At 51.8% G+C, this 27,769-nt stretch overlaps 1 protein-coding gene across 1 annotated transcript in view; it reads left to right on the top strand.

Moving 5' to 3' along the window:
- The window catches only part of Zswim4 (zinc finger SWIM-type containing 4), a 26,542-nt gene extending 2,912 nt beyond the window's left edge, over window positions 1-23,630 (top strand). Inside the window, exons 3-14 of the mRNA XM_021220355.1 lie at window positions 3,765-4,121; window positions 5,559-5,707; window positions 5,788-5,938; window positions 8,130-8,297; window positions 8,805-9,155; window positions 10,624-10,761; window positions 10,979-11,233; window positions 11,521-11,656; window positions 14,643-14,797; window positions 17,443-17,606; window positions 20,483-20,564; window positions 21,777-23,630. Of these exons, the coding sequence (XP_021076014.1) occupies window positions 3,765-4,121; window positions 5,559-5,707; window positions 5,788-5,938; window positions 8,130-8,297; window positions 8,805-9,155; window positions 10,624-10,761; window positions 10,979-11,233; window positions 11,521-11,656; window positions 14,643-14,797; window positions 17,443-17,606; window positions 20,483-20,564; window positions 21,777-22,636 (2,966 nt within the window). The 3' untranslated portion in view covers window positions 22,637-23,630. The remainder of the gene's footprint in view (window positions 1-3,764; window positions 4,122-5,558; window positions 5,708-5,787; window positions 5,939-8,129; window positions 8,298-8,804; window positions 9,156-10,623; window positions 10,762-10,978; window positions 11,234-11,520; window positions 11,657-14,642; window positions 14,798-17,442; window positions 17,607-20,482; window positions 20,565-21,776) is intronic.
- Window positions 23,631-27,769: the final 4,139 nt, after the last annotated feature.

Here is a 27,769-nt window from a genome sequence, read left to right as displayed (position 1 = left end):
GTGAGCCTCCCACCCTGGGGAGGCATGGAGATGGAGAGGCTGGAGGTGGGTGAGCCTCCCACCCTGGGGAGGCATGGAGGTGGGCCAGGGACTGGGGAACTTCCAAGAACCCGCTCTGAGGCCCAGGTGTGGTTGAGTGTGGTATGGCACTGGAGAGGCAGAGGCAGGAGATGGAAAGGCCAGTCTGAGCTTACATAGGAGATCCTGTTTCAATGGGACAGATAAAAAGTACTAAAGATAATGATGTAGTAGGCCTCAGAGACTGGGACTTAGTGAAGTCTGAGGGAGAGGAAGGTGAACCAGAAAGTGGGGGTACAGAAGGCCCGGCATTAGCAAGAGGACCCAGGTAAGGGAAGAGGAGAGCGGTAGAGATCATGCTGGGTCCCAGGCTGGGGCTTGCTGTAGGGATCGAGCCATGGCTGATAATTCTAGAATGTGGGCTTTAGGCTGGAGACAGGATTGTGAGCTGAAGGTGAAGAACGTCAGGCCGCTGAGATGATGAATGGAAGAAAATGTGACGAAACAAGGAGGAGACAGGGTCCCAGGGAGGGCCAGAGGGTTGACCACAGGAAGAGTCAGTTCCTGCCCTCACACAGAGGGCATCTGCGATGCAGTGGTGACCAAAGCCAAGGGGGAAATAATGTGAAGACTAGATATGGTGGCACAGTTTTAACCCTAGTGCTTAGGAGGCTGGGACCAGAGGACTCAAGGTCATGATCAGCCTTGACTAAACAGTCAACCCTGCTTTGAAAACCTAAACAGTCCTAGTGTGGTGACACACGCCTAAGGCAGAGGTAGATGGGTCTCTGTGAGTTCCAGGCCAGCTAAGGCTTCATAGTGAGACCCTGTCCCAGCAACAAACAGACCCAGGTTGAAGCTGGGAGAGAGTGACACTTAGGCAGCCATGTCCTGGGAGAGACTGTGATCAAAGGTTTACAGCCATGTGTAGAACAGTAGAGTGACTATAGTTGACAAAAATTTATTGTGTATTTTATAAAGAACTAAAAGGAAGAAGTTGGAAGCTTCCAAACACAGAAGTAATCACTGTGGACGGAGCAGGAAAAGCCAGTTACCTGTTCTGCTCACCATGCGCTGTGTTGAGGAACCGCACACCATGGATGTGGACGGTTCCTGCATGCTGATAGGGAGAATGACTTAAGTTAAAAAAAAAAAAAAATCACTCAACGACGAAATAAACAAGTGTCAGGCCATGAGGTGTGGGCTCAGACCTCAGGCAGCAGGTCTGGGAGAGAATGCAGACATCTGAGGTCAGCTCTCAGAGTGGCTGTCCCACATCAGGGGTCTCAGTGAGGCCGAGGAGCAGAAGTTAGAGCTAGAGAAGAAAGACTCTGAACCCCAGGCAGTAAGCCCAGAAGTTCTGAAATGGAGGAAAAGAAAAAGACCAGAGAGGGCTGGGCTTAGGAATCAGGGAGGAAGGCGAGGAAAGATCTTAGATGTGAGCATCGAGAATGGAAAAGGACCAGTAGTGATGGAGCCAAAACATGAGTCAGACTTTATCCTTGGCCTTCCATGATAGCTGCTCAAGGCTTAGCCAGGGTGACCCTGCCTGGCAGCCTCTGTACCCCTTTTCCTGGGCATAACCTAGCCACAGGCCCCATGGGCACCCCTGGTATGAGGAAGCCATGCCTTGCATGACGCACGTTGCATCAGGCTGCCCAACCAGTCGGATGAGCCTGACAGACACCCAGGACTGCCCAGGGCTTGCTCCATCATCCCCTTGCCCTCAAGTGCCACAGGCCCTTGGCATGTTCCTAGGAAGTTCAGAGCTTCTGAAGCTGTTGTTACCATAGCAACCCAAGGGCTGGTGAAAGCATCAAACAGTGTGTCTATAGTGATAGTACTATTTATTGATCATTAGAATAAGGACAGAGCAGCAAGGGAGATGGCTCATTTGGTAAAGTGCCTGCTGTCCAAGCGTGAGGACCTAAGTTCAGTTGCTCAGCGTCCATGTACAGTGTTACATGTCAGTAACACACCACTGAGAGTGGCAGGACCTTTCTGGCTAGCTGGCTAGCCTAGCCAAGGACTAGCTTCATGTTCAAGAAAAAACAAACAAACAAACAAACCTGTCGCAGAAAATAAGGTGGAGGCTCAGCGAAGTTGCTCACTATGTTTCTGCTCAGATGGGAGGGCAGCCTGGGGCTCAGAAGCCCAGGAACCATAAAGCTCTAAGGGGAAAAGGTGTCCCAAGGGAAGGGCATCCCCAGACATGGGGACCCAGGAGCCATGCAGCTCTGAGGTGGGACGGTGTCCCAAGGGAAGGGTATCCTGAGACATGGGGGCCCAGAAGCCACGAAGCTCTGAGAGGAATGCTCTTTAGCAGAGGTGTTGCAGCTCCTGGAGACTGGGGGTGGGGGTGGGGGGTCAGGTCCCCAGCTGAGCTGAGGAACTCAGGAGCCTCAGCCCTCCTCCACTTGTTTGCTTCTTCGCTTCTCTTCAGTGCTGCTTTTCTTGTTGGTTTCTTCTGATGAGAGTTACATCAGGCAGAAAACCTCATGAAGGAGATTTCCTGAAGGGTCCAGGTGTGGACGGATGAATCCAGGGATGGCTGCCCTCTGCTCCCAGGAGCGGACAGCAGGGAAATGCACAAAGGGAAGGGCTGTAGGATTTCTGAGGGGGTGACACTTTTCAGGGCAGAAGTTTCCAGATTGAGGATTGGTGGTTTCAAGTCTAGCTTGGGGAGCTCAGGAATTGGTGGGGTTTCCTGTTCCGGTTTGGGTGGGTTATCCTGCTCAGGGATTGTTGCCTTTTTTTTTTTTTTTCCCACCCTGTTTTCACTGCACCAGGCCAGTGGGTTAGGGTGGGAAGTCCTTCCTGGCCACAGGCAGCTTTGTCTGAGGAGCCATCTCTGTGGAGCTGCTTTAGGAGGTTGGAGAGAAGATGTGGCCACCGTGGACAGCTCCTGCAGTGGTGGTTCAGGAAGGCCTTAGGCTGAGACAGGAAAGGTGTCCACCCTGGACAGCTCTGGAGGGAGCGCTCCTGCTGAGTGGGAGAGGAGGTGCATCACTGTGGACAGCTCCTGTGCTGGCTGCAGGCAGGGGAGCTGTGGGATGCTGCCTGCTCCTGTAAGGGGCACCTTACCCTGGCTGTGGGCTGGGACAGGAGAGGGGCCGGCTGCTGTGGTGACTTTTGCAGAGCACCACTTAGGGACTTTACTCACACCTTTAATCCTGGCACTCAGGAGGCAGAGACAGGTGTATCTCTGAGTGTGAAGCCAGCTTGGTCTAAATGGCCTGTTCCCAAACATGCAAGGGTACACAAAGAAACCCTGTCACAAAAAAACCAAAGGTAAATAAACAAGGTGAAGAACAATTGAGGCCAATCCCCCAAAAAGATCAGGGTTTGGTTTTTTTTCTTTTTCTTTTTCTTTTTTTTGAGACAGGGTTTCTCTGTGTAGCCCGGGCTGTCCTGGAACTCACTCTGTAGACCAGGCTGGCCTTGAACTCAGAAATCTGCCTTCCTCTGCCTCCCAAGTACTGGGATTAAAGGTGTGCTCTACCACTGCCCAGCCTAAGATCAGGGGGGGTTTGTTTGGACTCAACTTTATCAAGCCATTCTAAACGCTTGTGACTAATTCATCTAGCTATTAGAATGGCATGTGGAGATCATCGTTGCTGCATGTGCACAGATGGTGAAACTGAGGCATGAATAGGTTAAGTGGTTCGCACTGGGCTTCTCAGCAAAGTTGTGCATCAAGGTCTTGCTGGGGTGATCCAGCCTCCTCAGTGTGTGTTTTGTCTTAGGTTTCCACCTGAGTGGGAACATCCGAGAAGTGGGGGGCCCAGGAGAGGCAGAGCATCTCTACCACGTCTCCATCAGCTTTGACCGCTGCAAGATCACGTCTGTGAGCTGTGGCTGTGACAATCGGGACCTCTTCTACTGCGCCCATGTGGTGGCGCTGTCATTGTACCGCATCCGTCATGCTCGCCAGGTGGAGCTGCGGCTGCCCATCTCTGAGACTCTGTCACAAATGAACCGGGATCAGCTTCAGAAGTTTGTGCAGTATCTCATCAGCGCACACCACACTGAGGTGCTGCCTACCGCCCAGCGCCTTGCTGACGAGATCCTCCTGCTGGGCTCTGAGATCAACCTGCTTCATGGTGAGAGAGGGAGGGAGGGAGGAAGGGGCCATGATGCAGAAGCAAGCAGAGTGGGTGCTAGGATGCCCTGCTTTGGGGGTGTGACACACCAAGAGACAGGCACATCCTGAGGTGCCTGAGCCCAGGGCACCTGAGCAGTTAGAAATAGGGAAGTTGTGACACTGGCCTGTCACCTCAGGACTGGGGAAGCTGAGGTGGATTGAAACATAGTGCCACCCTGTCTCATGTTGAGAGAGAGAGAGAGAGAGAGAGAGAGAGAGGGAGGCAGGGGTGGGGAGGCAGTAGGCAAGAGCAGAGGATCAGTCCCAGGGTGAGGTGTTTCAGAGTCCCAGGGTAAAGGCTTAAAGGTGAGAATCACTGAGTTATGAATGCGGTGTGCAGCCCAGGAGGTATTGGAAGGGGGGGGTCTGCTGCTGGCTTGTTTGGCTATAGTGGTAGAAGGGTAACAGTAATGGATGGGAGCAACTTGGGGCGTGGGAGGCTGGGTGTATTATAGGAGGTTATAATTCATCACCAGGGTGAACTGGTGCCGTGGAAGAGTATGGGGATGAGCGGATGGTAAATCAGTACAGTGCAGTGAGGGGACTGAGCATTGGAAGGGCGGCTTGGAAGAGATGGCTTGCATGGGACTCTTGGAAAGGCCAGTGGGTCGCCAGGCGTAGTGGCACACACCTTTAATCCCAGCACTCAGGAGGCAGATAGTGAGTTCCAGGACAGCCAAAACTACAGAGTGAGACCCTTTCTTTAAAAAAAACAGACAGACACAGACAGACAGACCAGTAGGTACGCATGCTGGGAACTGGTGGGTAGATGTTCTGGGAGGAGCATGGAGCAGTGATAGGTGTGATGGAGGCATGTTTGTGAACCAGAGTAGCTCAGGAGTGTACAACATGTCTGATGGGTCGATAAATCCAAGGGGAGGTATTTTGAATGGTGAGACAAGTCAGAGGGTGGGCAGGTGGAGTCATAGGGTGAGTGCATACATTGTAGGTGGGCTGGAGGCAAGACTAGTGAACCAGGCCTTCCTTGTAAGGGATGTGGGTGTGGAGGAACTGGTATGGAGATGAGGAGATGGATAGAAACTGGCTTAATACAGATGGGCGGTGTCCAGTAAGATGATGGATGAGGAAATGGATGAGTGACTGATGTTTTGTGGAAGACAAATGGATACATACAGTGTTTCCGTAGTACCTGACTTAAGTGAATGCAGGGGCTCATAGTGTTTGGGACTAATGCGTGGATGGACAGATGTATTCGTGGTATATTAGGTGGATGGAAGAGAATGGTGGAGAGATGGTTGGATAAACGAGTGTGTGGAGGACAAATGGATGGGTGTGAGTTGATAGGTGGATTGCTGGTGTGGTGGGATGGATTGTGGACTTTGGAGGAATGGACACAGGAAGGGTGGACACTCTACACTTGTCTGTTCACCCACAGGTGCCCCAGATCCCACAGCGGGTGCAGGCACAGAAGATGCCAACTGCTGGCATCTGGATGAGGAGCAGATCCAAGAGCAGGTGAAGCAGCTGCTGTCCAATGGTGGCCACTATGGGGCCAGCCAGCAGCTGCGCTCCATGTTCAGCAAGGTGCCAAGGCTGGGGCTGGGCAGAGCAGAGGTCCCACCCAGTATGCACTTCCCTTTCTTACCACTCGCCTCTCTGCACAGGTGCGGGAGATGCTTCGGGCACGGGACTCCAATGGAGCACGCATGCTAATCCTCATGACTGAGCAGTTCCTACAGGACCCTCGACTGGCCCTGTGGCGGCAGCAGGGTGCTGGCATGACAGACAAGTGCCGGCAGCTGTGGGATGAGCTGGGTGAGGCTCCCACTCATGTTAGCATCTGTGCCCCAAATCTCTTCTCCACTTAACATTATTAAGTATTTCCAACATGCCAGCCACCTACTGGGTGCTGGAACTCCCAGAGAGAACAAAACACAAAACTCTGGCTCTCCTGGGATTAATATCCAGAAGGAAGATCACAATTAATGTTATATGTTTAGGGCTGGGGATATAACTCAGTGGTTGCAGGCTTGCATAGCATGCATGAAACCCTGAGCTCCAGCTCCAGCAAATGTGGATGGATATGTTCATGGATAGGGGGTGGATGGGAGGATCCGTCCTTCCATAGATGGTTAAGTGCTACACAGCTTTGTCCCATGGTGTCCAAATCCTCCAAGGCACAGACATCTGGGATGCCCAGGACCCTGACATAAAGCCAGCCGTGCTACAGAGGCTCTGTGCACACCCTTTCTGCATAGTTTCCTCTTGTTTTGCTTCAGGGTCTCGTGGAGCTCAGGCCGACCTCAAGCTCACAGTGTTGCTAGGGAGGGCCCTGAGTTCCTGGTCTTTCCTCCTCTTCTCCCAAGTGCTGCAGGGCTCACTGGTCACCACCACAGATGGCTGAATTGATTGATCAATTGATTGATTGATGCTGAAAATAGAACCCCAGGTTTTGCTAAGCATGTACTGCGCCCTGAGCTGGGACTCATTTGGTTCTTGGTATTCTCTCAGTTACCTCCCGCTAACTTAAAGTACAAGGTCAGGGCCACAGAAATAGTTGTCATCGTATTGTTTGAAGAATAATAAGAAAAAGATGGCTGCTTCTATCCAGTAAAGACACCATTTTTTTGTTTTTTAAGTCCTTTCAGTTCAATCCATGGTTGATAGAATCAGCAGCTGTTGGATCCTCTAATGTGGGGCTGAGGACTTTAGGCTACACCACAGCTCACAGTTTTACAAAACTAAATAGTGTCTTCAGCTTTGTTGGGCCCCACCAGTGTAAGAGAAAACCAACCAGACCTATGTCGGGTATGGCGCAGCCAGTGGTTGGATGTTTGTGTGTCAGGAACAAGGCCCCAGGATTGTTCACAGCACCAGTGTGTATACAGTTACAGAACACATAGGGAAGTATTCCAGTAAGACATAGCTATGGACACTTTCTGGTCTTAGCCAGTCTTGCTCTGTATAGCTCAGGCTGGCTCAGTTCTGCCTAGCCTCCCAATGCTTGGTTACAGGCATGCACAACGTGCAGCTACTCCCGTTTCTTTGAACTTTGTATCATTTGCACAAATGTCAAAATAATCTTTTTTCTTTTTCTTTTCTTTTCTTTTTTTTTTTTTTAAAGATTTATTTATTTATTATATGTAAGTACACTGTAGCTGTCTTCAGACACTCCAGAAGAGGGCATCAGATCTCATTGCAAATGGTTGTGAGCCGCCATGTGGTTGCTGGAATTTGAACTCAGGACCTTCAGAAGAGCAGTTGGGTGCTCTTACCCGCTGAGCCATCTCACCAGCCCCTCTTTTTTCTTTTTAATATTTTCCTCACCATTCAAAAATGTGAAAATGTGGCAGGGCTAGTTGGAAATACCCATAATAACTTGGAGGCTGAGCCAGGAATGTGGTAAGTTCCAAGCTAGCCTGGGCTACAGAGTGAGACCCTGCCTCAGAACAAGAGCAGAGACAAATCTTAACTTGATAGTCATTTGAAGAGAGATCCCAAGGGAGAAAGGAAAGCCAGACTGTGGGCTGACTTTACCGTCTGTGCAGTGTTTTGCCCACTGGCTGCTGTGCCCTAGATGGTGAAAGGCAGCGTGGACAAGGAGAAAGAAACAATGCAAAAGTGCACTAAGCCAAGCAGGTGTGAGTCCTGACTTAGAGTTCACATGCAGTGTGACCTAGAACAAGTGGAGTTTCTCTGCCGTACTTCAGTTCCCCGACCTAAGTTATATTTATTTATATTGTGACTATATGTGTGGGTGTAACATAGTGCACATGTGTAGGTCAAAGGGCAGCTTTGTGGAGCTCTCCCCTTCCGTGTGGGGGTCTGAGGGACTGAACGTGAGTCATCAGTCTTGACGGCAAGTGCTTTTACCCACTGTGCCCTATCACTGGCCCTATTTTATTTCCTTCCCCATGGATAGGACACATGCCCAGGCTGCAACAGCTGCTTGTCAGCCTGTGTTAATGATGCTGGCCTGGATATTGAGTGTCTGTTTGCTCTTCAGGGGCTTTGTGGGTCTGTGTCATTTTGAGCCCACACTGCAAACCAGATGAGCGGTCAGGCTGGCTGCAGCTACTTGGCACATGGGACAAGCTAGATGTGTGCCCACTGGAAGAAGGCAACTATTCCTTGGACATCCCCAGCCTACAGCCTGCTCTAACCTCCAGGACAGGTAGGAAGGGGCCTACTCCTGTTTCCAAAAAAAAAAACCGATCATTTTAGTTCAGCCTTCTGTCACCACACTGTGTCCCAGGACAGAGATGAGAGGGCCAGCCAGAGGGAGCAAGTGCCTGGGGCAAGAGTAATGATGGTGCTCACTGGGCCTCCCACTAACAAAGGATCAGTGAGAAGATGGACTGGGAAAAGGATAGGAGCCCAGTGGGAGAGGCCGAGATGTGAGCATGGGTGCTGCAAGCAAAGAGGGAGATGGAAGAAAGGCAGTAGAGAGGTGAGGGAGAAGCAAAGATGGAGGAGAGAAGGAAGGAGCAGAGAGGAAAAGACATCCCACCTGTGTGGCAGCACCGTGACAGATGCCAGCCCCTTCCCTTTGAAGATTTGTTTCAAGAACTCACATCCATCACCTGCCTAGGGTGGAACCTGGGGTTGGCACGTGGGGGGAGCAGCTGGCACAGTGTGACTGCCAGCACCACCGTCACCACATTGAGCATATCTCCTGCAGGCTCAGAGGATGAAGAGGAGGTGACAGCCGCCAGCCCCCGCAGGACAGTTTTCAGCCGAGCACTGCGGGCTGGAGAGTTGCACTGGAATGACAGCCACCTACAGAGGATCCTGGCTAGTGATGCCTGTGGCCCCACCCTCACTGTCAGTATGGGAAGTGACAAGCCAACCTTTGACCCTCAGGGCCACCCCATCTGGCTGGGCGAACCTTTCCCTACTGCCTGTGCACGGGTGGATACTTTGCGCGCCCATGGGTATCCCCACAAGGCTCTGCGGCTGGCGTGTGCCATAATCAACACCCTTCGGCTGCAACGGCGACACCAGCTTGAGAGCTACAAGCAGCAGAAAAAAGGTAAGTGGGGACCCAGGAACCCAAGGCACACGCCAGACCCATGAGAGGTGTGGGTACTGCTGCCCCAGCTCCCACTCTCAGTATCACAGGTGGAAAGGACTTGATCATTAAAAAGCACTGTTGGTTGGATCTGAAGCACTGTGTGGCGGGAGAACTCAGTGGGTCAGGTGCAGTTCTGTGGTAAAAGACTTGAAGACTTCAGTCTCCAGAGAAAGCAAGAGAGTGAGGGATCAGGTAAAACTGTTAGCAGCCATGTGCAGCTCTCGAACCTCCGTTTACACCTTGCCATGGCCACCCTACTCACAGGGCCATTGCCTCAGAACATTGATGGCATTCCTTCTGTTCATCCGTATGTCGTGCAAGCAGGCTGGTTAATGTAGAGACTTCCAGACCCTGGAATAGGCAGGTTTCCGCTACATGACCCTCAGGTTCGCTTTGCAGGGTAGAGAGAAGCTAGAATTTGATATAGAATTTGCTCACTTTTAAACATGGGCAACAAATTGAGTTGTGTTTCAACTACACAAACATGGGCTAAGGGTGTGATTTATTAGGTAGAATGCTTGCCTAGCCTTCAGGAAGTGGAGGCCAGAGAGTCAGAACCTCAAAGTCGAAGGTCAAGGCCCATCTAGACCATGTGAGACCCTGTCTCGGATGGGTGGATGGATGGATGGATGGATGGATGATGGGAAACAGGGCTGGGGAAATGGCTTAGTAGGTAAAGTGCTGGTTGTCAAGCATGAGAATCTGAGGGTTTCTGAGTTTGTATACCCTGTTACCCCCATAAAAGCTGGGCATGTCGCTTTCCCCTGGTGCTAGGAGTTGAAGACAGGCAGATCACAGGGCATTGCTGGCAGCAAGTTGGGCTCCAAAACTGAAGTTTCACCGAAGAGGAAACTGGAGGAGGAGCCCAACTCTGCACTTCATCCTCAGTACATGCATGGGGCATGCACATGCACATATACACATACACCACGTGTACACAGATACATACACCAGTCACACTGAACAGAAGGAGAGAGGCTGTGACTAAATCTGGGGACAGAAGGAAGGCCAAGGTCTTGGCAGACGCTGATGAAGTTGAAGAGTGTAAGGGAGGAACAGGCTCTAGCATGGTGGAGTCAAAGGGAATCTCCAGCTACCTCAGGGGATAGCGCAGGCAGAGCTCAGGCAAGGAGCATTGTTCCAAGATCAGTGGAGGTCAGTGGACGGGCAACCCTTCAGAACATTCAGTTGTCCATCATAGAACTTTCATATTGCCTCTGGGGGGCCTCAAAACCTTTGAGCTTGGCTGCAGAGATGGGGAGTGGGGTAGGGCTAGGAAAAAAAAGAGTACTGCTTTGCACGTTGCAGGAAGATGAGGCGGCTCACAGTCTGGCACATGGTGTTGGAGACTGCTGTGGGGATGGGAGGGGAAGCCTGCAGAGCGTGGGTGGGTAGGTGGCTAGAGCCCACCTCTTCCCATCTGCAGAACTGCTCCAGAAAGGTGCTACTGGTGTCACGAGCACTGAAGGTTGGGTGGGCCATCCCCTGGATCCCATTGGCTGCCTCTGCAGGGCACTGCTGGAGGCCTGTCGCCTGGAGGAGGAGCCTCACTCTCTTTTCCCAGGTACCCACCCTGAAAACACTTGCAGGAGGGCCAGCACCCAACTCTGTTGGCCAGATAGTGCCCCACCAAGGCCAGGAGCCAGTGCTTGAAGTGAGGGGGCTAAGAGAGTTGGGACTCTATGAACCTCTCTCCACTTCTGTCACCAAGCTTGGGGCCAAGGGGGGGGGGGATGGGGGGGAGGTCTAGACCTCAGCAGCTGTGGATGTGTTTTCCCCAGACTCAGCCCCAGAGAAGCGAAAGCTGGCCTATCAGCACGTGCTGGTGCCAGGGAGCCCGGGAGAGTCCTACCTGGCACTGGCACTGGAAGTGGCGCTCCTGGGGTTAGGGCAGCAGCGGGCCCTACCGGAGGGACTGTATGCCCAGGACAAAGTGGTGCGCAATGAAGAGCAGCTACTGGGCCTGCTAGAGGAGGTGGAGCTAGACGAGCGGCTGGTGCAAGTGCTGCGAAAGCAGGCTGCGCTGCTGCTGGAAGGTGAGCCCACTCTCGGCCTCCCCGCACAGCCCTGTGGGTCACTCCGTGGTCCAAAGATGCTAGGACTTGTCAACCACCACATTGTAAACCCCGCCCCATATCCTGGCCCCTCCTATGGCCTAGCCCTATTGGCTCTTTGCTAAGTGTTCTCCCCCTATTGACTAGAGCAGGTGCACCTCATCCTCCCTCACTACACCATGTTGCCTCGGGACCCCTCTCTTCTTCTGCTCCTTCACGTGCATTTGGAGCGCAGGGGTAGCGCAGATGAATTCACCCTGTCTCTGTAGGAGGCCCTTTCAGCGGCTTTGGAGAAGTGATTTTCCGGGAGAGCGTACCCATGCACACCTGTGCCCGATACTTGTTCACTGCCCTGCTGCCCCACGACCCAGATCTGGCCTTCCGCCTGGCGCTCCGAGCCATGAGGTAGGTAAGGGTGGGAGAAGAAGAGGCTAGGAGTCCCAGCCGACCTCTGCCTAGGGAATGAGGCCTCCCGCGCGGCTCACGCAAAAGGGTGTGTGTTTTACAGTTAAATGGAAATGTATAATACAGTAAACTTGAGAATGATTAACAGCTAGGGACCCCAAACAAGCTCAAGGTACAGGCTTTTTCTAGAAGGGTTTGTCTCAGTGGGGACTTGTAGCTGGTTTCCTGCACTGAGGGTATGACTCAGCAGTATTACAGCTGCTGGGATGTTTTAAGGTCGGGGTCAGTGCCCAGCAATGGCCTTATGACACAGGTGTTTTTTTCAGCAGTTATACTTAGATTCATGTTTAAAATACATAGTGGTTAGTGTCAGCATTAAGTCATTCAGCAAATGTTTCTGCCCTAAGTGGACCAGATCGTGTGCTGGTGGTTGCAGATGCAGAGCCGGGTGCTGACAGCACTCACGCAGATGGTGTTGCACTGCTGCAGGGCGAAGGGAGAAGAGAACAGAAAGAGGAAGGACTTGGACAGAACGCTGCAACTTCACATGAGGGCTTTGAGGGAACCTGGCAGGCAATTTTAAACTAGTGGAGGAAGCAGAAGGAAAATGTGAAGCTCCAGGCACTGGCCTGGCCTGGCTGGTTGGCTCCCCGAGAACACACTGGTTCCCAGAGCACTGCAGGAGTGAGGGTGTCCTTTTCCCTTCTGTGGTAGGATCTGTGAAGGAAATGTGGCTTCTGACCTCCCCATGGGCCTGTGAATGGAGCCAGCTAGAGGAAGGGCTGTTACAGGGGTGTATCTATTACCTACACACAACTCCTCCCAGTCTCAAACAGGCTGATTCCCAGGGCGTCTGAATGGCTGGTCCTCTCTGATGAGGTTTATTTGTTTGAAGCAGAATGTCATGTACCTTAGGCTGGCCACAAACTCTCTATATAGCCAAGGCTGACCTTGAACTCACGATTCTTCTGCCTGCACCTGGTATTACAAACATGAAGCACTACACTGCTAAATACATTTTCTTTGTTTGTCTTTTGTTTTGTTTTGTTTTGTTTTGTTTTTTGGTTTTTCGAGACAGGGTTTCTCTGTGTAGCCCTGGCTGTCCTTGTCTTTTGTTTTTTGAGACAGGGTTTCTCTGTGTAGCCCTGGCTGTCCTTGTCTTTTGTTTTTTGAGACAGGGTTTCTCTGTGTAGCCCTGGCTGTCCTGGACCTCACTTTGTAGACCAGGCTGGACTCCAACTCAGAAATCCGCCTGCCTCTGCCTCCCAAGTGCTAGGATTAAAGGCATGTGCCACCACTGCCCAGCCGAAATGCATTTTCTTAATAGTTGGGTGGGATGACACAGGCCTGTAATCCCAGCACAGTGAGTCTGAGTTAAGATCTCAAGTTCCAGAACAGGTTGAGCTGAGTAACAAGACTAGGTCTCAGAACTAGATGGGTGATACATGGTGAGAGAGAAAGAATGGTAGTGGGAAGGCATGGGTGATCAGAGCCGGACAGTGGTAAAGACATGGATGTGTATTTGACACCTATGATCCAGCTTTTCCAACTCTCGCCCCACTCCACAGCAGAAACCAATAGTCAGCACCCCGTCCCCCACCCCCTCGAGAATGTCCCCATTGTTGTCTTTTCCCTTTCTCTTTTTCAGGGTGGCAAGACTGCACAGACTGGCCTGAGACTCTTTTTTATTTTTAAGTAGTTTTATTTTATTTTATTTTTCTTTTTTTTTAAAGATTTATTTATTATTATACATAAGTACACTGTAGCTGACTTCAGACACACCAGAAGAGGGCATCAGATCCCATTACAGATGGTTGTGAGCCACCATGTGGCTGCTGGGATTTGAACTCAGGGCCTTCGGGAGCAGTCAGTGCTTTTACCCACTGAGCCATCTCACAAGCCCAATAGTTTCTTTTATAAAAGTAATTTATTTATCTTTACTTTGTATGCATTGGTGTCTTGCCTGCATGTCTGTGTGAGGGTTTCAGAGGCTCTGTATCTGGAGTTAGACAGTTGTGAGCTGCCATGTGGGTGCTGGGAATTGAACCCAAGTTCTCTGGAAGAGCAGCAAGGACTTAGAACTGCTGAGCCATCTCTCCAGCCCCTGACCTGAGACTCAGCCTTGTAGCCTTAGCCTCTGCAGTGCTGCTGGGGCACTTGAGTGCCACCAGACCTGGCTTGTTACCTGCTTCAGCTCCTGTTCATGACTGAAGTGCTGTGGTGTTTCTTCCTGTGCCTGTCTTATCCTAGTGAATGTTCCAACCATATAGCTGCACCTGCTGATATTTCATTCCTCCTATGGCTGAATAGTATTCCTTTGTGTGCGCGTGTTACATTTTCTGTAGCTGTTCATCATGTGTTCACACATATATTCACATGTGTTGACCACCACATTGTGGCCTTTGTGAATTGTACAGTATGAGGCAGGCACCCTCTTTAACATCCTGATTTACTGTGGACATGTGCCCAGCAGTGACCTTGCTGGGTTGAGCATATACGTATATGCGTGTGTGTGTGCGTGTGTGCGTGTGTGCGTGTGTGTGTGTGTNTGTGTGTGTGTGTGTGTGTGTGTGTATGGGAGGGTGTTTCTGTTTGTAGTCTCCAAGGAACAGTTACACTAACTCACATGGCAACCATACATAAGCTTCTGTTCTCTATTGTTTGGTTTTTGGAGCAGAGGCCCAGATGCAGGGTACCGGGCTTATTAGGCACTGCTCTAATGCTGAGCTCAGACTCAGCATCTCCTTCCTCCCTCCCCTTATCAGGATGTATATCTTCTCTGTATGGTAGTAGCCACTAAAATCCCAGCCATTCTTGTGATAAGGTGCTGGGGATGGAACCCGGGGTCTTTGTCTGGACTTTGTCAGGGCCTTTGTGCTGGACTCTACAGTCTGAGCCTTGCCCCCTCCCCCATCACCCTCCCTGGGAGATTCTCATGGGGGCAGCAATGGCAGCTCACTCTGTGCTTTCTTCTCCCCTGCTCCAGGCTGCCTGTGCTGGAGACAACATTCCCCGCTGGAGAATCTCACCCCAACCCACTGGACTCCATCATGAGTAACCGCTTCCCCCGGTGGTTCATCCTTGGCCACCTGGAGACCCGCCAGTGTGAGCTGGCCTCCACGATGCTGACGGCTGCCAAAGGTGAGGGCAGGGTCCTGCTGTCCCCTGACTCCCTCTTTATCCTGCTTCCATTTCCTACCCACACTCATCCTTCACTTCTTTGCTGTTTTCATTTTAAATTTTCTTTCTTCTTTAGGTTTCATTTATCTTTTTGTGAATGGGTATTTACCTGAATGTCTATCTGTGCACCATGGAGCCATGGAGGCATCAGATCTCTTGGGTAGAGTTCCAGACAGTTGTGAGCTTCAGTGTGGGTTCTAGACATGGCTAGGATCACACTCTGGTCCTTTGCAAGAGCAGCAGTTCCCATAACCACTGAGCAGCTATCTCTCTAGCTTGCTTCTGTTTTAAGACATGGTCTCACATGAGTCCCAAGCTTGCCTGCAATGTACCGTGCACCCCACACTGGCCTTGGCTCACCATCTTAACCCCCTTGGCCTCATGTTCTGCCACACCTGCTCTACTCTTACCAACTGGCTCCTCCCTACTACTGCTTGCACATGCTCTGTGAGGACCCAGTGCTGCCAGGTGGCAGGTAACAAAACTATGTCAAATCCCATGTTCTATGAAGAAGATGTATAGTCAGCTAGCCAGGGCCTGGCTCAGTGGTAGAGACCCTGCTTAGCACGTGTGAAGCCCCGAGCTCCCCCAGTACCACAGGAGCAGACAGACGGCCTGGGGGATGATGGCTCATTTGGTAAAGCACTTGCCACACCACCATGAGAGAGGACTGGAGTTCAGTCCCCAGATTCCATTAAACAGTGGGTGTAAGGGTAGGTGCCCTGCCTTTAATCCCAGCACTTGGGAGGCAGATGCAGAAGAAGGCATATTTCAGGGAGTTTAAGATCACCCTGGTCTACATAGTAAGCCCCACGCTGGCCGGAGCTACATCGTAAGACTCTGTCTCTGGAGTAAATAAAAAAGGCCGGAGGGCACGCCTCTGATCCCAGCGCTCGGGAGGCAGGGCAGGCGGGTTTCTGAGTTCGAGGCCAGCCTGGTCTACAAAGTGAGTTCCAGGACAGCCAGGGCTACACAGAGGAAACCCTGTCTCGGAAAACCTAAATAAATAAATAAATAGAAAAGGCTGGAGTGGTAGCATACACTTGTTGCCCCAGCACTGGGAAAGTGAGACAGAGGACCCTCAGGGTCTGCTAGATGGCCAGCCTTGCCCTAAGGGTGGAAAGGCTGCTCAGTGGTTAGGAGCACTGTCTATTACTATAGAGGACCACAGTTCAATTTCCAGCACCTATGTATTAGCTCACAACCATCTGTAACTCCAATTCTAGGAGACCCAACACATCCTTCTGGACTCTGCAGGCACCAGACAAAACACCCATACACATAAAAATCAATAATGTATTCTTTTAAAAGGTGGGTGGTACCTGAGGGATGACATTCAAGATTGACTCTGGCCTCTCCATACATGTATATGCACATATCTACTCTCACATGAACACACATGTATATACACATATTTATACTCACATGCACACATGCATGTATATACACATATCTACACTCACGTGAACACACACATATATATACACATACCTACACTTATGTGAACACACACGTGTATATACACATATACACTCACATGAATACATACATGTATATACACATATCTACACTCACATGAACACACACAAAACCGGCAGACAGTAAACAAGGAGGAGATCACCATGCACAGAGAGAGGGTACTGGTGTCATGTGGGACACTGAAGCAGGCAGCCTTGTTTTCTTTCCTGTGGTGCTGAGGGTGGGACCCAGGTCTTGTGTAAGCTAGGCCAGCACTCTGCCACTGAGCCGCACTCCCAGTTCCTTGCTGGAACTTAAACATTCACCCTTTTGAGGGCAAAGCTATGCTTGGGCCGCAGTAACACAAGCTGGGCAGCTTAAGTGTGATTCTCATAGATTAAGAGGCCAAAGTCCAAGATTAAGGTGTCCAGACGGTCGGTTGGCAGGAAGGCTCCCTTCTTGGTTTACACACACTGTCCTCACTTGGTGGAGGTGGTGGGACAGGGAAGGAAATGAAGTTCCCCTCCCAGGGCCTTGGCCTCTGACTTCATCTAACCCAGCAGTTTGTCCCATCGTGGGTTTCCAACATAAGAATTTGGACGGAGAAGGGGACCCAGTTAATCCAACTGCCTTTCAAGAACACTTGAGGCAGAAGGACAGTGCCAGAGCTGAGACCCTGAGGCTGCATCCCAGCTATGATATCTGAGGGATGAGATGGTCGGCTGGGGTGAAGGGGCAGCTCAGAGTCCCTGCCTAGAATCCTCCAGGGACGGGGGAATGGGACCTTGAGTGGCCTGCTAACCTAGCCTGTCGGATGCCCCAGCTTCTGTCCCAACACTGTGACGTTAGGGTAAACAGAAGACTCTGAGGCTGGAGCAGAGTGGGGAGCATAGACTTGATGGAAGTGGTGATGACTTGAGCAAAGCCAGCATGTCGAGCAGATGGTTAACACACACTAGGCCTCTCCCCTAGCTGTACAAACAGGAAACAGCTAACACTTAGGGAGCCTCCTAAAGCTACCTCTTTGCAGAAGCACTGCTGAGTTCCCTGCCATACACAGGAGGTCCTGTGTGAGATTGCTGTGAGGGGTCATTTGGCTTCTCGTTACTGGTGTTCCCACTGTGGCCTCTATTACTCCTTCTGCCCAGGAGATACCAAGTGGCTGCATGCGGTTCTGGCCTCCGTCCAGCAAAACATCCATTCCCCAGCCCTGCTCTTCAAGTTGGCACAGGATGCCTGCAAGACAGCCACGCCAGCCAGCGCACCCCCAGACACCGTGCTGCTGGGCATCGCACTGGAGCTCGGCCTGCAGGTACCCCAGCTGATTCAGCAGGAGGGGGCGGAGCTTCCAGGGGCAAAGTTAACCCAGAGGGTAGAGTTATAGACCAGAATTGAGGCAATCAGAGGTCACTGTAGGTTTGATGCTCGTGAATGGGACCCATCTCCAAGACTGTGGTTTAAGCTGGGGCTGAGAATGCTGGTAGAGTGCTTGCTAACATGCACTAAACCCTGGGTTCCTGCCTCAGCACAAGTAAGCCAGGTGTGTTCTAGCATTCAGGAGGTGTAGGCAGGAGTCAGAAATTCAACCTTGGCTACATGGAGGCTTGGAAGCTAGCCTGAGCTATTTGAGACCCTGTCTCAAAAATAAATAAACTCATTTAAAAAAAAAAAAAAAAACCAAAAAACCAACCCAGCCCAGATGCCAGGTGTGACTGCAGGGCTATAGTAGGCTGTACTAGGTCCTCTATTCCGTCCCCAGTAGAAAAAGGTTTTTTTTTTTTTAATCAGAAAAGAAAGAAATAGAGCCTGTGGTTGCCTCTCGGTGCCATTGGTTAAAATAAAAACCGTGAGGCTGGAGAGATGTCTCAACAGTTAAAGTGATTGCTCTTCCAAAAGACCTGTGTTCAATTCCCAAAATTACATGGCAGCTCATAACAGGCTACAACTCCAGTATCAGCAGACCTGGTACCATTTTCCTGCCTCTGCTACTACACAGATGCAGGAACAGACATAGACAGAGGCAGAACACCATGCACATTAAATAGAAACAAAGTAAGGACCGTGAATGCAGCACACTCAGCCAGTAAGGAACACCCTTGGGACTGGGACGTAGAGTAAGGCTGGGAGGGGGGTGGGGTGCGGTTGTAGCTCAGGTGAAGGGCTTTCTGAGGTTAAGCCTTGTAAGCAAGAGCTGTAGCTGAATATCACTTCCTGCAGTGGCGAGGCCGAGAGCAGTCTTCATGCCGTTCATAGGTGAGCAGTCAGGGGCATGGATATGTGGGGTCCTAGCAAGGGCATAGGGACTGAGGACAAGGCCTCAAACAGTTCTGGAGACGAAGTAAATATGTGAAAACAGCTTCACATGGTGATACACACCTGCCACTGCAGTACTGGGAGGCTGAGCAGAAGGACCTAAGCTCACAGCTAGTGTGGTCTACAGACCCTGTCTCAGGAAAGACCAAGTCATGTAAGAGCTCAGTCAATAAAATGCTTGAAAGGAAAATTAGGTGCCCAGACCAAGGTTAAAAATATAATTAAAAAGCTGTAATCTGCTGAGTGTATTGATGTACACCTTTGATCTCAGCATTTGGGAGGCAGAGGCAGGTGGATCTCTGGGTTTGAGGCCGGCCTGGTCTACAGAGCAAGTTCCAGGACAGCCAGGGCTACACAGAGAAACTCAGAGAAATTTAAAGAAGAAAAAGCTGTCATCCCAGTATTGGGGATGGGGGTGGAGAGGGACAAAGCCCTAGGGTTTGCTGATCTACCATTGCAGCCTGACAGGAAAGACCAAGATGGGGACTGGAGAGCTAGCTCACTGCTTGGGAGCACATGTTGCTCCTGCAAAGGTCCCAAGTTCAGTTCCCACCACCCATGTCTTGCAGCTCTCTAGCACCTGTAACTCCAGTTCTAAGGGCGCAATCCTCTGGCCTCCAAGGGCACCTGCACACACATGCACATGCTCACACCCATACACACAGGATTAAAACCCGTTTTAGAGAAGAGGCGTTCAAGGCAGGGTCTCTGTGTGGCCCTGGCTGTCCTGGAACTCACTCTGTAGACCAGGCTGGCCTCGAACTCAGAAATCCGCCTGCCTCTGCCTCCCAAGTGCTGGGATTAAAGGCGTACGCCACCACGCCCAGCTGTAAGAGGTTTCTTAAGGTTGCAATTCACAGGGCAGGGGCTGAAGGTCATGTGCTTTGGTACTACAGGGAAGAATCTTCTGACTTGAGGTATGGAGCTTTCCAGAATGAGAAGCAGGTTGGTTGGTTATAAGTATGACTTTAGTGAGGCCTTAGGTTCCAGCAGCGCTGGTCAGTGTCACTGCAGAGAGCCCAGCCATGCCACCTTCATTTTCACAGCACCACCGTGCAATAGGTTCTCCCTTTGAAGATTTGTTTTTATGAGAGAGAGAGAGAGAGACAGAGAGAGAGAGACAGAGAATGCACAGGTACAAGCAAATACTCAAGAAAGCCAGGAAAGAGGAGCTGGGAACTGAACTTGGTCCGTGGGGAGAGGACTTGAGCATTTGAAGCGCCGAACCATCTCTCTAGCCCCCATCTTTGTTTTACAAGGACACAAGGGATCACCTGGGCTTCTGTGCCGGCATGGCAAGGTCGTTACTACCCGAGCCACCTTCCAAGTTCTTTTTTTCCTTCCATTGGTTTTTCCAGGCAGGGTTTCTCTGTATAGCCCTGGCTGTCCTGGAACTCACTCTGTAGACCAGGCTGGTCTTGAACTCAGAGATCTGTTGGCATCTGCCTCCCGAGTGCTGGGACTAAAGTTGTTTGCCATCACTCCACATTCATGTTTTAAGGATTTTTAATTTTGTGAGAGTGTGTATGTATGTGAGATGACTTGGGCTGTACGTGGATGTGTGCATGCATGTGTGGGTACCCTCAGAGGCACTGGATCCCCTGGAGCTGGAGTTAAGGTGGCTATGAGCCACCTACCATGGGTGCTGGGAGCCAAACTCGCACCCTTTGCATGAGCAGCAAGTGCTGTTAATCACTGAGCCTCTTTCCCGGCACCTCCTCCCAGTCTGTATTTTATCTCCATTCCATAGAGCCAGAAACTGAGGCCAAAGATAGCTCACCCAGGTCTGCTGCATTAGCTCTGCCTCCAGCCTCCTAGGTCCTAAGCCATCAGCTGGAGCAGGACTCTGAGGACCTCCCCTCCCTTCCCCTCCAGGTGATGCGGATGACACTGAACACGATGACTTGGCGGCGCAGGGAGATGGTTCGCTGGCTGGTTAGCTGTGCCACAGAGATTGGTAAGTACCTGGAAGGGCCAGTGAAGAAATGAGACAGGCACCAGAAAAACTTGCCCTACCTGGCATGCTGTGCAGCCCTTTAACCCCAGCACTCAGGAGGCAGAGCAGGTGAACCTATAGGCTGAGGCCTGCCTGGCCTACAGAGTGTCCAGGACAGCTGAGGCGTTATAGCAAAACTCTGCCTCAGCGCAAACAGATAAAAACAAAAGAAAGCAGGCCCTTCCTTCCCTGTTACCAGCTCTAGGCCGGCCTTGGGGGCAACATCAGGTCGGGTGGGGTGATGGTCAGGCTGAGCTAATTAGGAGTCCAAGGAGGCTCCAGATGCTAGCCACCCCCAGGGCATCCACTCAGTCCAGTCACTCTTGCTCCTTTGAAAGGGGGAGAGTTTCCTATCCAGACATGATGGTACACCTGGAATCCGAGCACTGGGAGGCTGAGTCACTAATGAGACCCTGTCTCAAGACTGTGGGCCAGAGCTGTGGCTCAGAGCTAGACTGACTGCTTAGCAGGGGCTGATCTCCCCAGTGGCAGTAAGAAAGGGAGGCTGGGTGTAGCTCATTTGATAGAGTGCAGATCTAGCACGCACCAGACCCTGTGTTCTCTCTGGACATGGTGGTATGTGACTAATCCCGGCACTCGGGAAGTTGAGGCAGGAAGACCAGAAGTTGATCCTTAGCTACACAGCAAGTTTGAGATAAGCCTGGACTATGTGAAAGCTTGTCTGGTCTTATTATTATTATTATTATTATTATTATTATTATTATTATTATTATTAATCAATTAATTTTATATGTATGGGTGTTTTGCCTGCATATATATCTGTGTGCCACATGTGTACTTGTGGAGGTCAGATAATCCCTTTGAGTTATGACTGGTTTAAGTCACCACGTGGGTGCTAGGAAAGCATCTCTCCAGCCCCATGAGACCTTGTCTTTATAAACAAAAACAAACAAAAACTAATTGGGCGTGATGACCCACACTTGTTATCCCAGCTCTTGGGAGGTAAAGGTAGTTGGATCTCTGAGTTTGAGGCCAAGTGGGGCTGCAGAGTGAGATTAACTGCACCCCTTCGACCCCCGCCACCCCCCCCAAAAAAAACCTAAAAAAACTGGTGAAGCTGGGAGGATTCAGAGCCAGTGGTTGTTGTATGGTGGGAAGGGAAGGCAGGGTCTCGATGCACAGATACACACTCCGCCCTCTCCCCACACCCAGGCCCGCCAGCGCTGATGAGCATCATGAAGAACTGGTACTCTTTGTTCACCCCAGTGGAGGCAGTCACCATAGTGGCCGTGACAGGCACCACACATGCCACTTTGCTGCGGCTGCAGCTAGACACAGCTGGGCGAGAGGAGCTCTGGGCTTGTGCCCGCACCTTGGCACTGCAGTGTGCCATGAAGGATCCCCAGAACTGTGCCTTGCCAGCCCTGACCCTGTGTGAGAAGAACCACGCAGCCTTCGAGGCCGCCTACCAGATTGTGCTGGACGCTGCGGCCGGTGGCCTCGGCCACGCCCACCTCTTCACGGTTGCTCGATATATGGAGCATCGAGGCCTGCCTCTGCGGGCCTACAAGCTGGCCACGCTAGCCTTGGCACAACTCAGCATTGCCTTCAACCAAGATAGCCACCCCGCAGTCAACGATGTGCTGTGGGCCTGCTCCCTCAGCCACTCGCTGGGGCGGCATGAATTGTCGGCCATTGTCCCTCTCATCATCCGCAGCATCCACTGTGCACCCATGCTCTCAGACATCCTACGACGCTGGACACTCTCGGCACCCGGGCTGGGCCCACTGGGGGCCCGCAGGGCTACCAAACCACTTGGGACTGACAGGGCACCACTTTGCCAGCTCCTGGATGCTGCAGTAGCCGCGTACATAACCACCAGCCACTCTCGCCTCACCCACATTAGCCCACGTCACTATGGTGACTTCATTGAGTTCCTGGGCAAAGCTCGAGAGACCTTCCTTCTGGCACCAGACGGGCACCTCCAGTTCGCACAGTTCTTAGAGAACCTTAAGCAGACCTACAAGGGGAAGAAGAAGTTGATGCTATTGGTTCGGGAGCGGTTTGGCTAAGGAACTGCAGAAAGCTGGGAGCATGGGTGTCCCCAGGCCCACCTGCCTCAAACAGGAGGCCCATGGCTACTTGCAGTAAAGTCGCAGAGGTGGGAGGCAGAGGGTGACACCATTCCAGGTGTGTGCCTAGGAGTGTGCAGACAAACGGGACGTGTGATCTGAGGATCCGAAGCCATACTGCTAACTAGACCCCGCAGGGAGTGTGTGCCTGGGCACCTCACAAGGAAGTTCTGGCTCTCCCAGACTCCCAGGGTTAGCTGGGACTTGAGGAGAAGGGCTGGGCCAGGGTGAAGTTAGTCCTCCAACTCAGTGCGACAAATGCTCCAGAGCCTGGCCGGAGCCTGGGCACTTCATGTCAGGGTAGTTACTTCCCAGTGTGTTTCTCCCCTCTCCACAGCTCAGGGCTCCTGTCCCACTGCCCTGTGCCCCCAGCCCCAGCCTCAGCACAAATGCCTCACCCCCACTGAAGGATATTAAGAGGTCTTGGGCCTCTGCCACATACCTCACCCCCCAAATACCCTTGTCAAGCCAGGGCCTGTCTTCTCTTGGGCACCAAGGTCACAGGGTAGGCTGGGGACAGCTCTCTGCTGGCCAGACCCCACCACTAGTAACTGGATACACAACTCAGGAGCCAGGCTGCCCTCCAGCCTGTTGTGGGAGGCACAGGCAGACAGCCAGGGACCCTGTCCTGTCTTCCTCTTGCTCTGCACCTCCATGTTTCCCCACTTCCTTAGTTTCCCCATGTCTGTATCTCTCTTCAGTCCCAGCTGCTGACAGAGGCCTTCCTTTATCCCAGGCCTTGGCCCGGGGAGGAAGAGAAGGGAGAGCCTCCACCCCAGACGGACCTGTCTTCTTTCTTGTATGTTAAGGAAAAAGTTGGCATCATTTTGTAACTTTTTTTCTTATTTATTGAATCCCATACTGTATTCTTTTCTTTTTTTTTTCTTTTTTCTTTTTTTAAAAAAAAGATTGAACACAACTTCTTTTTAACTTCGAGACTGGGTTGCATTGCCACACAAACACCCGGGGGCCAGGGGTACCACCACCTGCTCCATTAACCAAAACAGTTTCCATCTCCGTTTTTGGGCACAACTTCAAGAATGGGACAGGAGGGGCTGCTGGTTTCTTCCAGTGGCATCATGATGACAAGAAGAGCCACCTCTTGCTAGTGGTTTTACTGCTTTTCCATCTGTCTTCATCTCTGCTAGTCAGGAGGTTTAAAATGCCCAAACCTAGAGACAAGGTTTTAGGAAAGTGCACCCAGATTGCACTGCCCTTACATCGCAGGAAGTGACCACCAGGGGGCGCCTGGCTCCAGACAACCGTCATTCGGAGCTCCGGAGGTCGCACCAGGTGCGGAGGGCAGCTGGGGACGCCTGTGTCCCCAGTGACCTGCCCATTGCGTTTTGGGGCTGTGGATGAGACTCTCATTCCTTGGATGGCTTTATCCAGGGACAGCCTGGGCATTCTTCTCATTCTCCGGTTCTTTATGTCCTTAGTTGTGTCTGACAGGGTCATTGTCTAGGACAGTTCTCCCGGAAGCTGAGTGTGTGTGGCCTCTGTGGGGCGCTGCAGCAGCGTGCGAGGTCGGGCGCCGTGGAGCTGGCCGTGACTCTGAGTGTGGCCATAGTTCATGGTGCGGTCCTTTGCTCCAGAGAGCCGCGTGTGCGCACGCGTGCGTGTCTGTGCGCGCGCGTGTGCGCGTCCTTAAGCCCTGGCATCTTGTCGGTCAGTGCATCCCAGCATAGGCAGAGTATATTCTTGGAACATACTCCCTCATGGAACTGCGGTGCCACACAGATTTGCCAGTTAATGCCGCCCTGCTAGGCCTAGTGGCGTCTTCCTATCACACCTCAGACCAAAGCTCTTTACCACAGTTCGTTCTCATACACCCAGGTCTGGGTTATCCCTCCCGTTCAAGCCACCCCCAAAGGATCCCAGGATCTTCAGGTCGCAGCACCTACCGGCCACAGAAATACATTTACATCTTCCTAGAAGCAGGTGGAGCGGGGTTGGGGATAGGTGCAGTGCAGGTTAGGAGCCCAGGGTGTGGTAGATGTGGTGCGGCTGGTATCCCCAAACTCCAGACACTGAATGAGAGTAGATTCAAGGTCAGCCTGGGCTACACAGAAACGCTGTCTCAAGAGAAATGAAAAAAAGCCAGCAACACACACGCGGGAGGCGGGAATGGAGAGACATCAGCCCGTTAGGAATGAGGCTACGGAGCTTTTATTTAATTGGAAAACAACATTCAATACAAGCGTCAACCCTGTTCTTCCACCCAGGCTTCGATTCGCCCCTGCCCAGGGTAGGGAGAGGGCACTGGATGGTCTGGGAAGTGTAACTCCATTCCAACTAGGCTGCATGCAGTCTCATTTGTGGGTAGTAGGCAACTTCTTAACTTCCAAGCCTAGAGATTACTCCAACAGGAACAACGGGGGGGGGGTGGAGGGGGTGGATTCGTTCATATCCTTTGAGGGCCTGTGTGGACCTTGCTCCCTGCCTCGCTGTCACCAGCAGAAAGCTGCAGGCCCCATGGGATGGCTAGGCACACTGGATCAGGTCAGTGCATTCTTGAAGTGGGGAGTTGGCATTTAACCGTTAGAGGGCCTAAAGCAGCTTCCTCTTGGGTAACTGACTTCAAAGATGGTATGTGTAAGGGGTGGTGCCTGAGCCCCACCAGACTTAGGAGAAGAGGGGCTTCCAGGCCCTGAGGGGACACAACTGGCTTTTAATGCAAGGATCACCCACTCATCCATCTGTTGTTTTGGGGAACCACAGAAATCTCAAGGTGGACAGCCAGATGCAGGCTTAGAGGCTGTCTCCAGCAGACAACCGAGCTTAGGTGGGACTAATTACCCCATTGTTTCCAGGTCTCAAGCATGGCAGACATTCTGCAGGGTTGCCAGCTCCAAGGGGGCTGGACTCCTGTTCCTGCTGAACTGAGCCAGTGCACTGGAATCAACTGTTTCAGCTCAGTAGGCACAGGAGGCGGAGCCCGGGGAGAGGCAGAGCCCTGCCAGCCAGGAGGCAGAGCAGGGTGGGCAGCGGCGGGCGGCCTGAGGAGATGGGGTCCAGGGGGCGGAACTTAGCCACTGTGAACACGACTTTGCTGTGGACCTTGCTCACAAGCAGCTAAGCCCTGCTCCTCAGGCCAGTTGTCACGATGGGCTTCTCTGTTACCCAGGACCCAAGATAGACATCCTTGGCGACAGGAGCCCCCAAGGCAGAGCACAGGGTCAGTTGGAAATCCCTGGCAATGTGATTTGTGACTGGCATCAAATCCCATCCCCAGGAACCCCAGCCGCCCGAGGCACAATGAGGGGACAGCAGGTGGGAGCGGAGTGCAGCACCTAAAGGAAAAAGAAGAGAGAGTGAGATTGGAGCATTCCTGCTTGCCTGCCTATCTTTATTTCAGGCAAGGTCTCACATAGCTGGATACACAGTTTCTGAATGCACCAGCTCTTCCTGCCTCTACCTCTGGAGTCTAGGATTATAGGCACACCTCACCACACCCAGTTTAAGTGGTGCTGGGGACAGAATCTAAACTCAGCTTGCTGATTCACAACCCTAGCCCCCTCCTCTGCTTCCAAGACGGAAGAAGCGTTCCCAAAACGAGGAGCATCGATCGGCAGGAAAGTTGGAGCGAGCCCACTGGATGCCGGGCACCCAGGAGTGCCTCCACCCCAGCCCTACGAAGCTGGAGGTGCCAGAAGCCCTAATAGGCCAAAGGGGCTGAAGAGCCTTCCTAGCCGCTTCCCACTCTGCCTCTATCCCCACCCACAGCCCTGAGCCCGAAGCAGGCCAAATGGGGCCATGGAGAGAGGAAGCTGAGGGACGTGGACGGTTGGAGGGAGGAAGTGACCTCACCCCAGCTGGCGCCACTTCCTAGAAGCCTGAAGGGCAGGAGGAAACTCCAGGGCCTCCCACCTCAGCCTCCCTGGCCAGCTCAGACATAACCCCACCCCCACTCCACACAACCCAGGGCCCCAGCAAGGAGAAGCAGGCCGATGCACCCCAACAATAGCACCTCAAGAGACTTTCCCCAAGGCCTTCCATGCCTCTGCAAAACAGGCTACAACTGTTGCAGTTGGTGGCTCACGGTTATCTCAGCATTGAGGAAACTGAGGCAGGAAGGGTGCCAAGAGTCAAGTCAAAAGCCTGCTTAAGCTACATGATGAGTTTTAGGCCTAACTGGGCTCAAAGAAAAAGAAGAAAAAAACAAAAACAAAACAACAACAAAAACCCAAACCTTCTACAAGGAAGGCCAGTGAAAATTTACAGAGAAGGTATTTAGCACCCAGTACCAGGGCAAACCACAAAATTTAGGGCCTACCCAATGTAGAGTAGTGTCCTGCGTGCCAATTAAAGTTTTCAGGGGCCAGCAAGTGAGCACACCTGCCATGGAGCCCAGTGTCCTGAGCTCAAACCCCAAGAACCACAAAGAGGAAAAGCATGCCAACCCTTGCAAGTTGTCCTTCGATCTCTGCACTTGTGAGCACACACACGCACACACACATGCACACACACACACACACACACAAAATTTTTAAAAATTGCTTTAGCCGGGCGTGGTGGCGCACGCCTTTAATCCCAGCACTCAGGAGGCAGAGGCAGGCAGATTCCTGAGTTCGAGGCCAGCCTGGTCTACAGAGTGAGTTCCAGGACAGCCAGGGCTACACAGAGAAACCCTGTCTTGAAAAAACAAAAACAAAACCAAAAATCGTTTTAAAGAATTTCAGTGATGGAGAGATGACAGGTTTCTTTCCCAGAACCTATGTGACAAGCACAGCTATCTATAGCTCCATTTCCAAGAGCTCCAATGCTCCCCGCTGGCCCCCGTGGGTACCTAGAACACATATGGTGAATATACATACTTGTAAGCAAACATTCACAAACATACAATAAAAATAAATGTAAGAGTCGGGAACGGTGGTGCGCATTGTTAGTCCCAGCACTTGAAAGGCAAAGGGAAGCATATGGAACCAGGACTTGGACAGTATTATCTCTGTGAGTTCAGAGCCAGCTTGGCCTGTGTAGGGAGTTTCAGACCACCCAGGGCTACAGAGTGACACCTTGTTTCAGATAAAGAGCTGACTCTGTGTTTGGTTCTCAGCACTTGTCACAACTGCC

The sequence above is a fragment of the Mus pahari genome, chromosome 20 (assembly GCF_900095145.1).
Source record: "Mus pahari chromosome 20, PAHARI_EIJ_v1.1, whole genome shotgun sequence".
Lineage (NCBI taxonomy): Eukaryota > Metazoa > Chordata > Mammalia > Rodentia > Muridae > Mus > Mus pahari.
The sequence above is the reverse complement of the archived record's forward strand: the minus strand, read 5'-3'. Positions and strand labels throughout refer to the sequence as shown.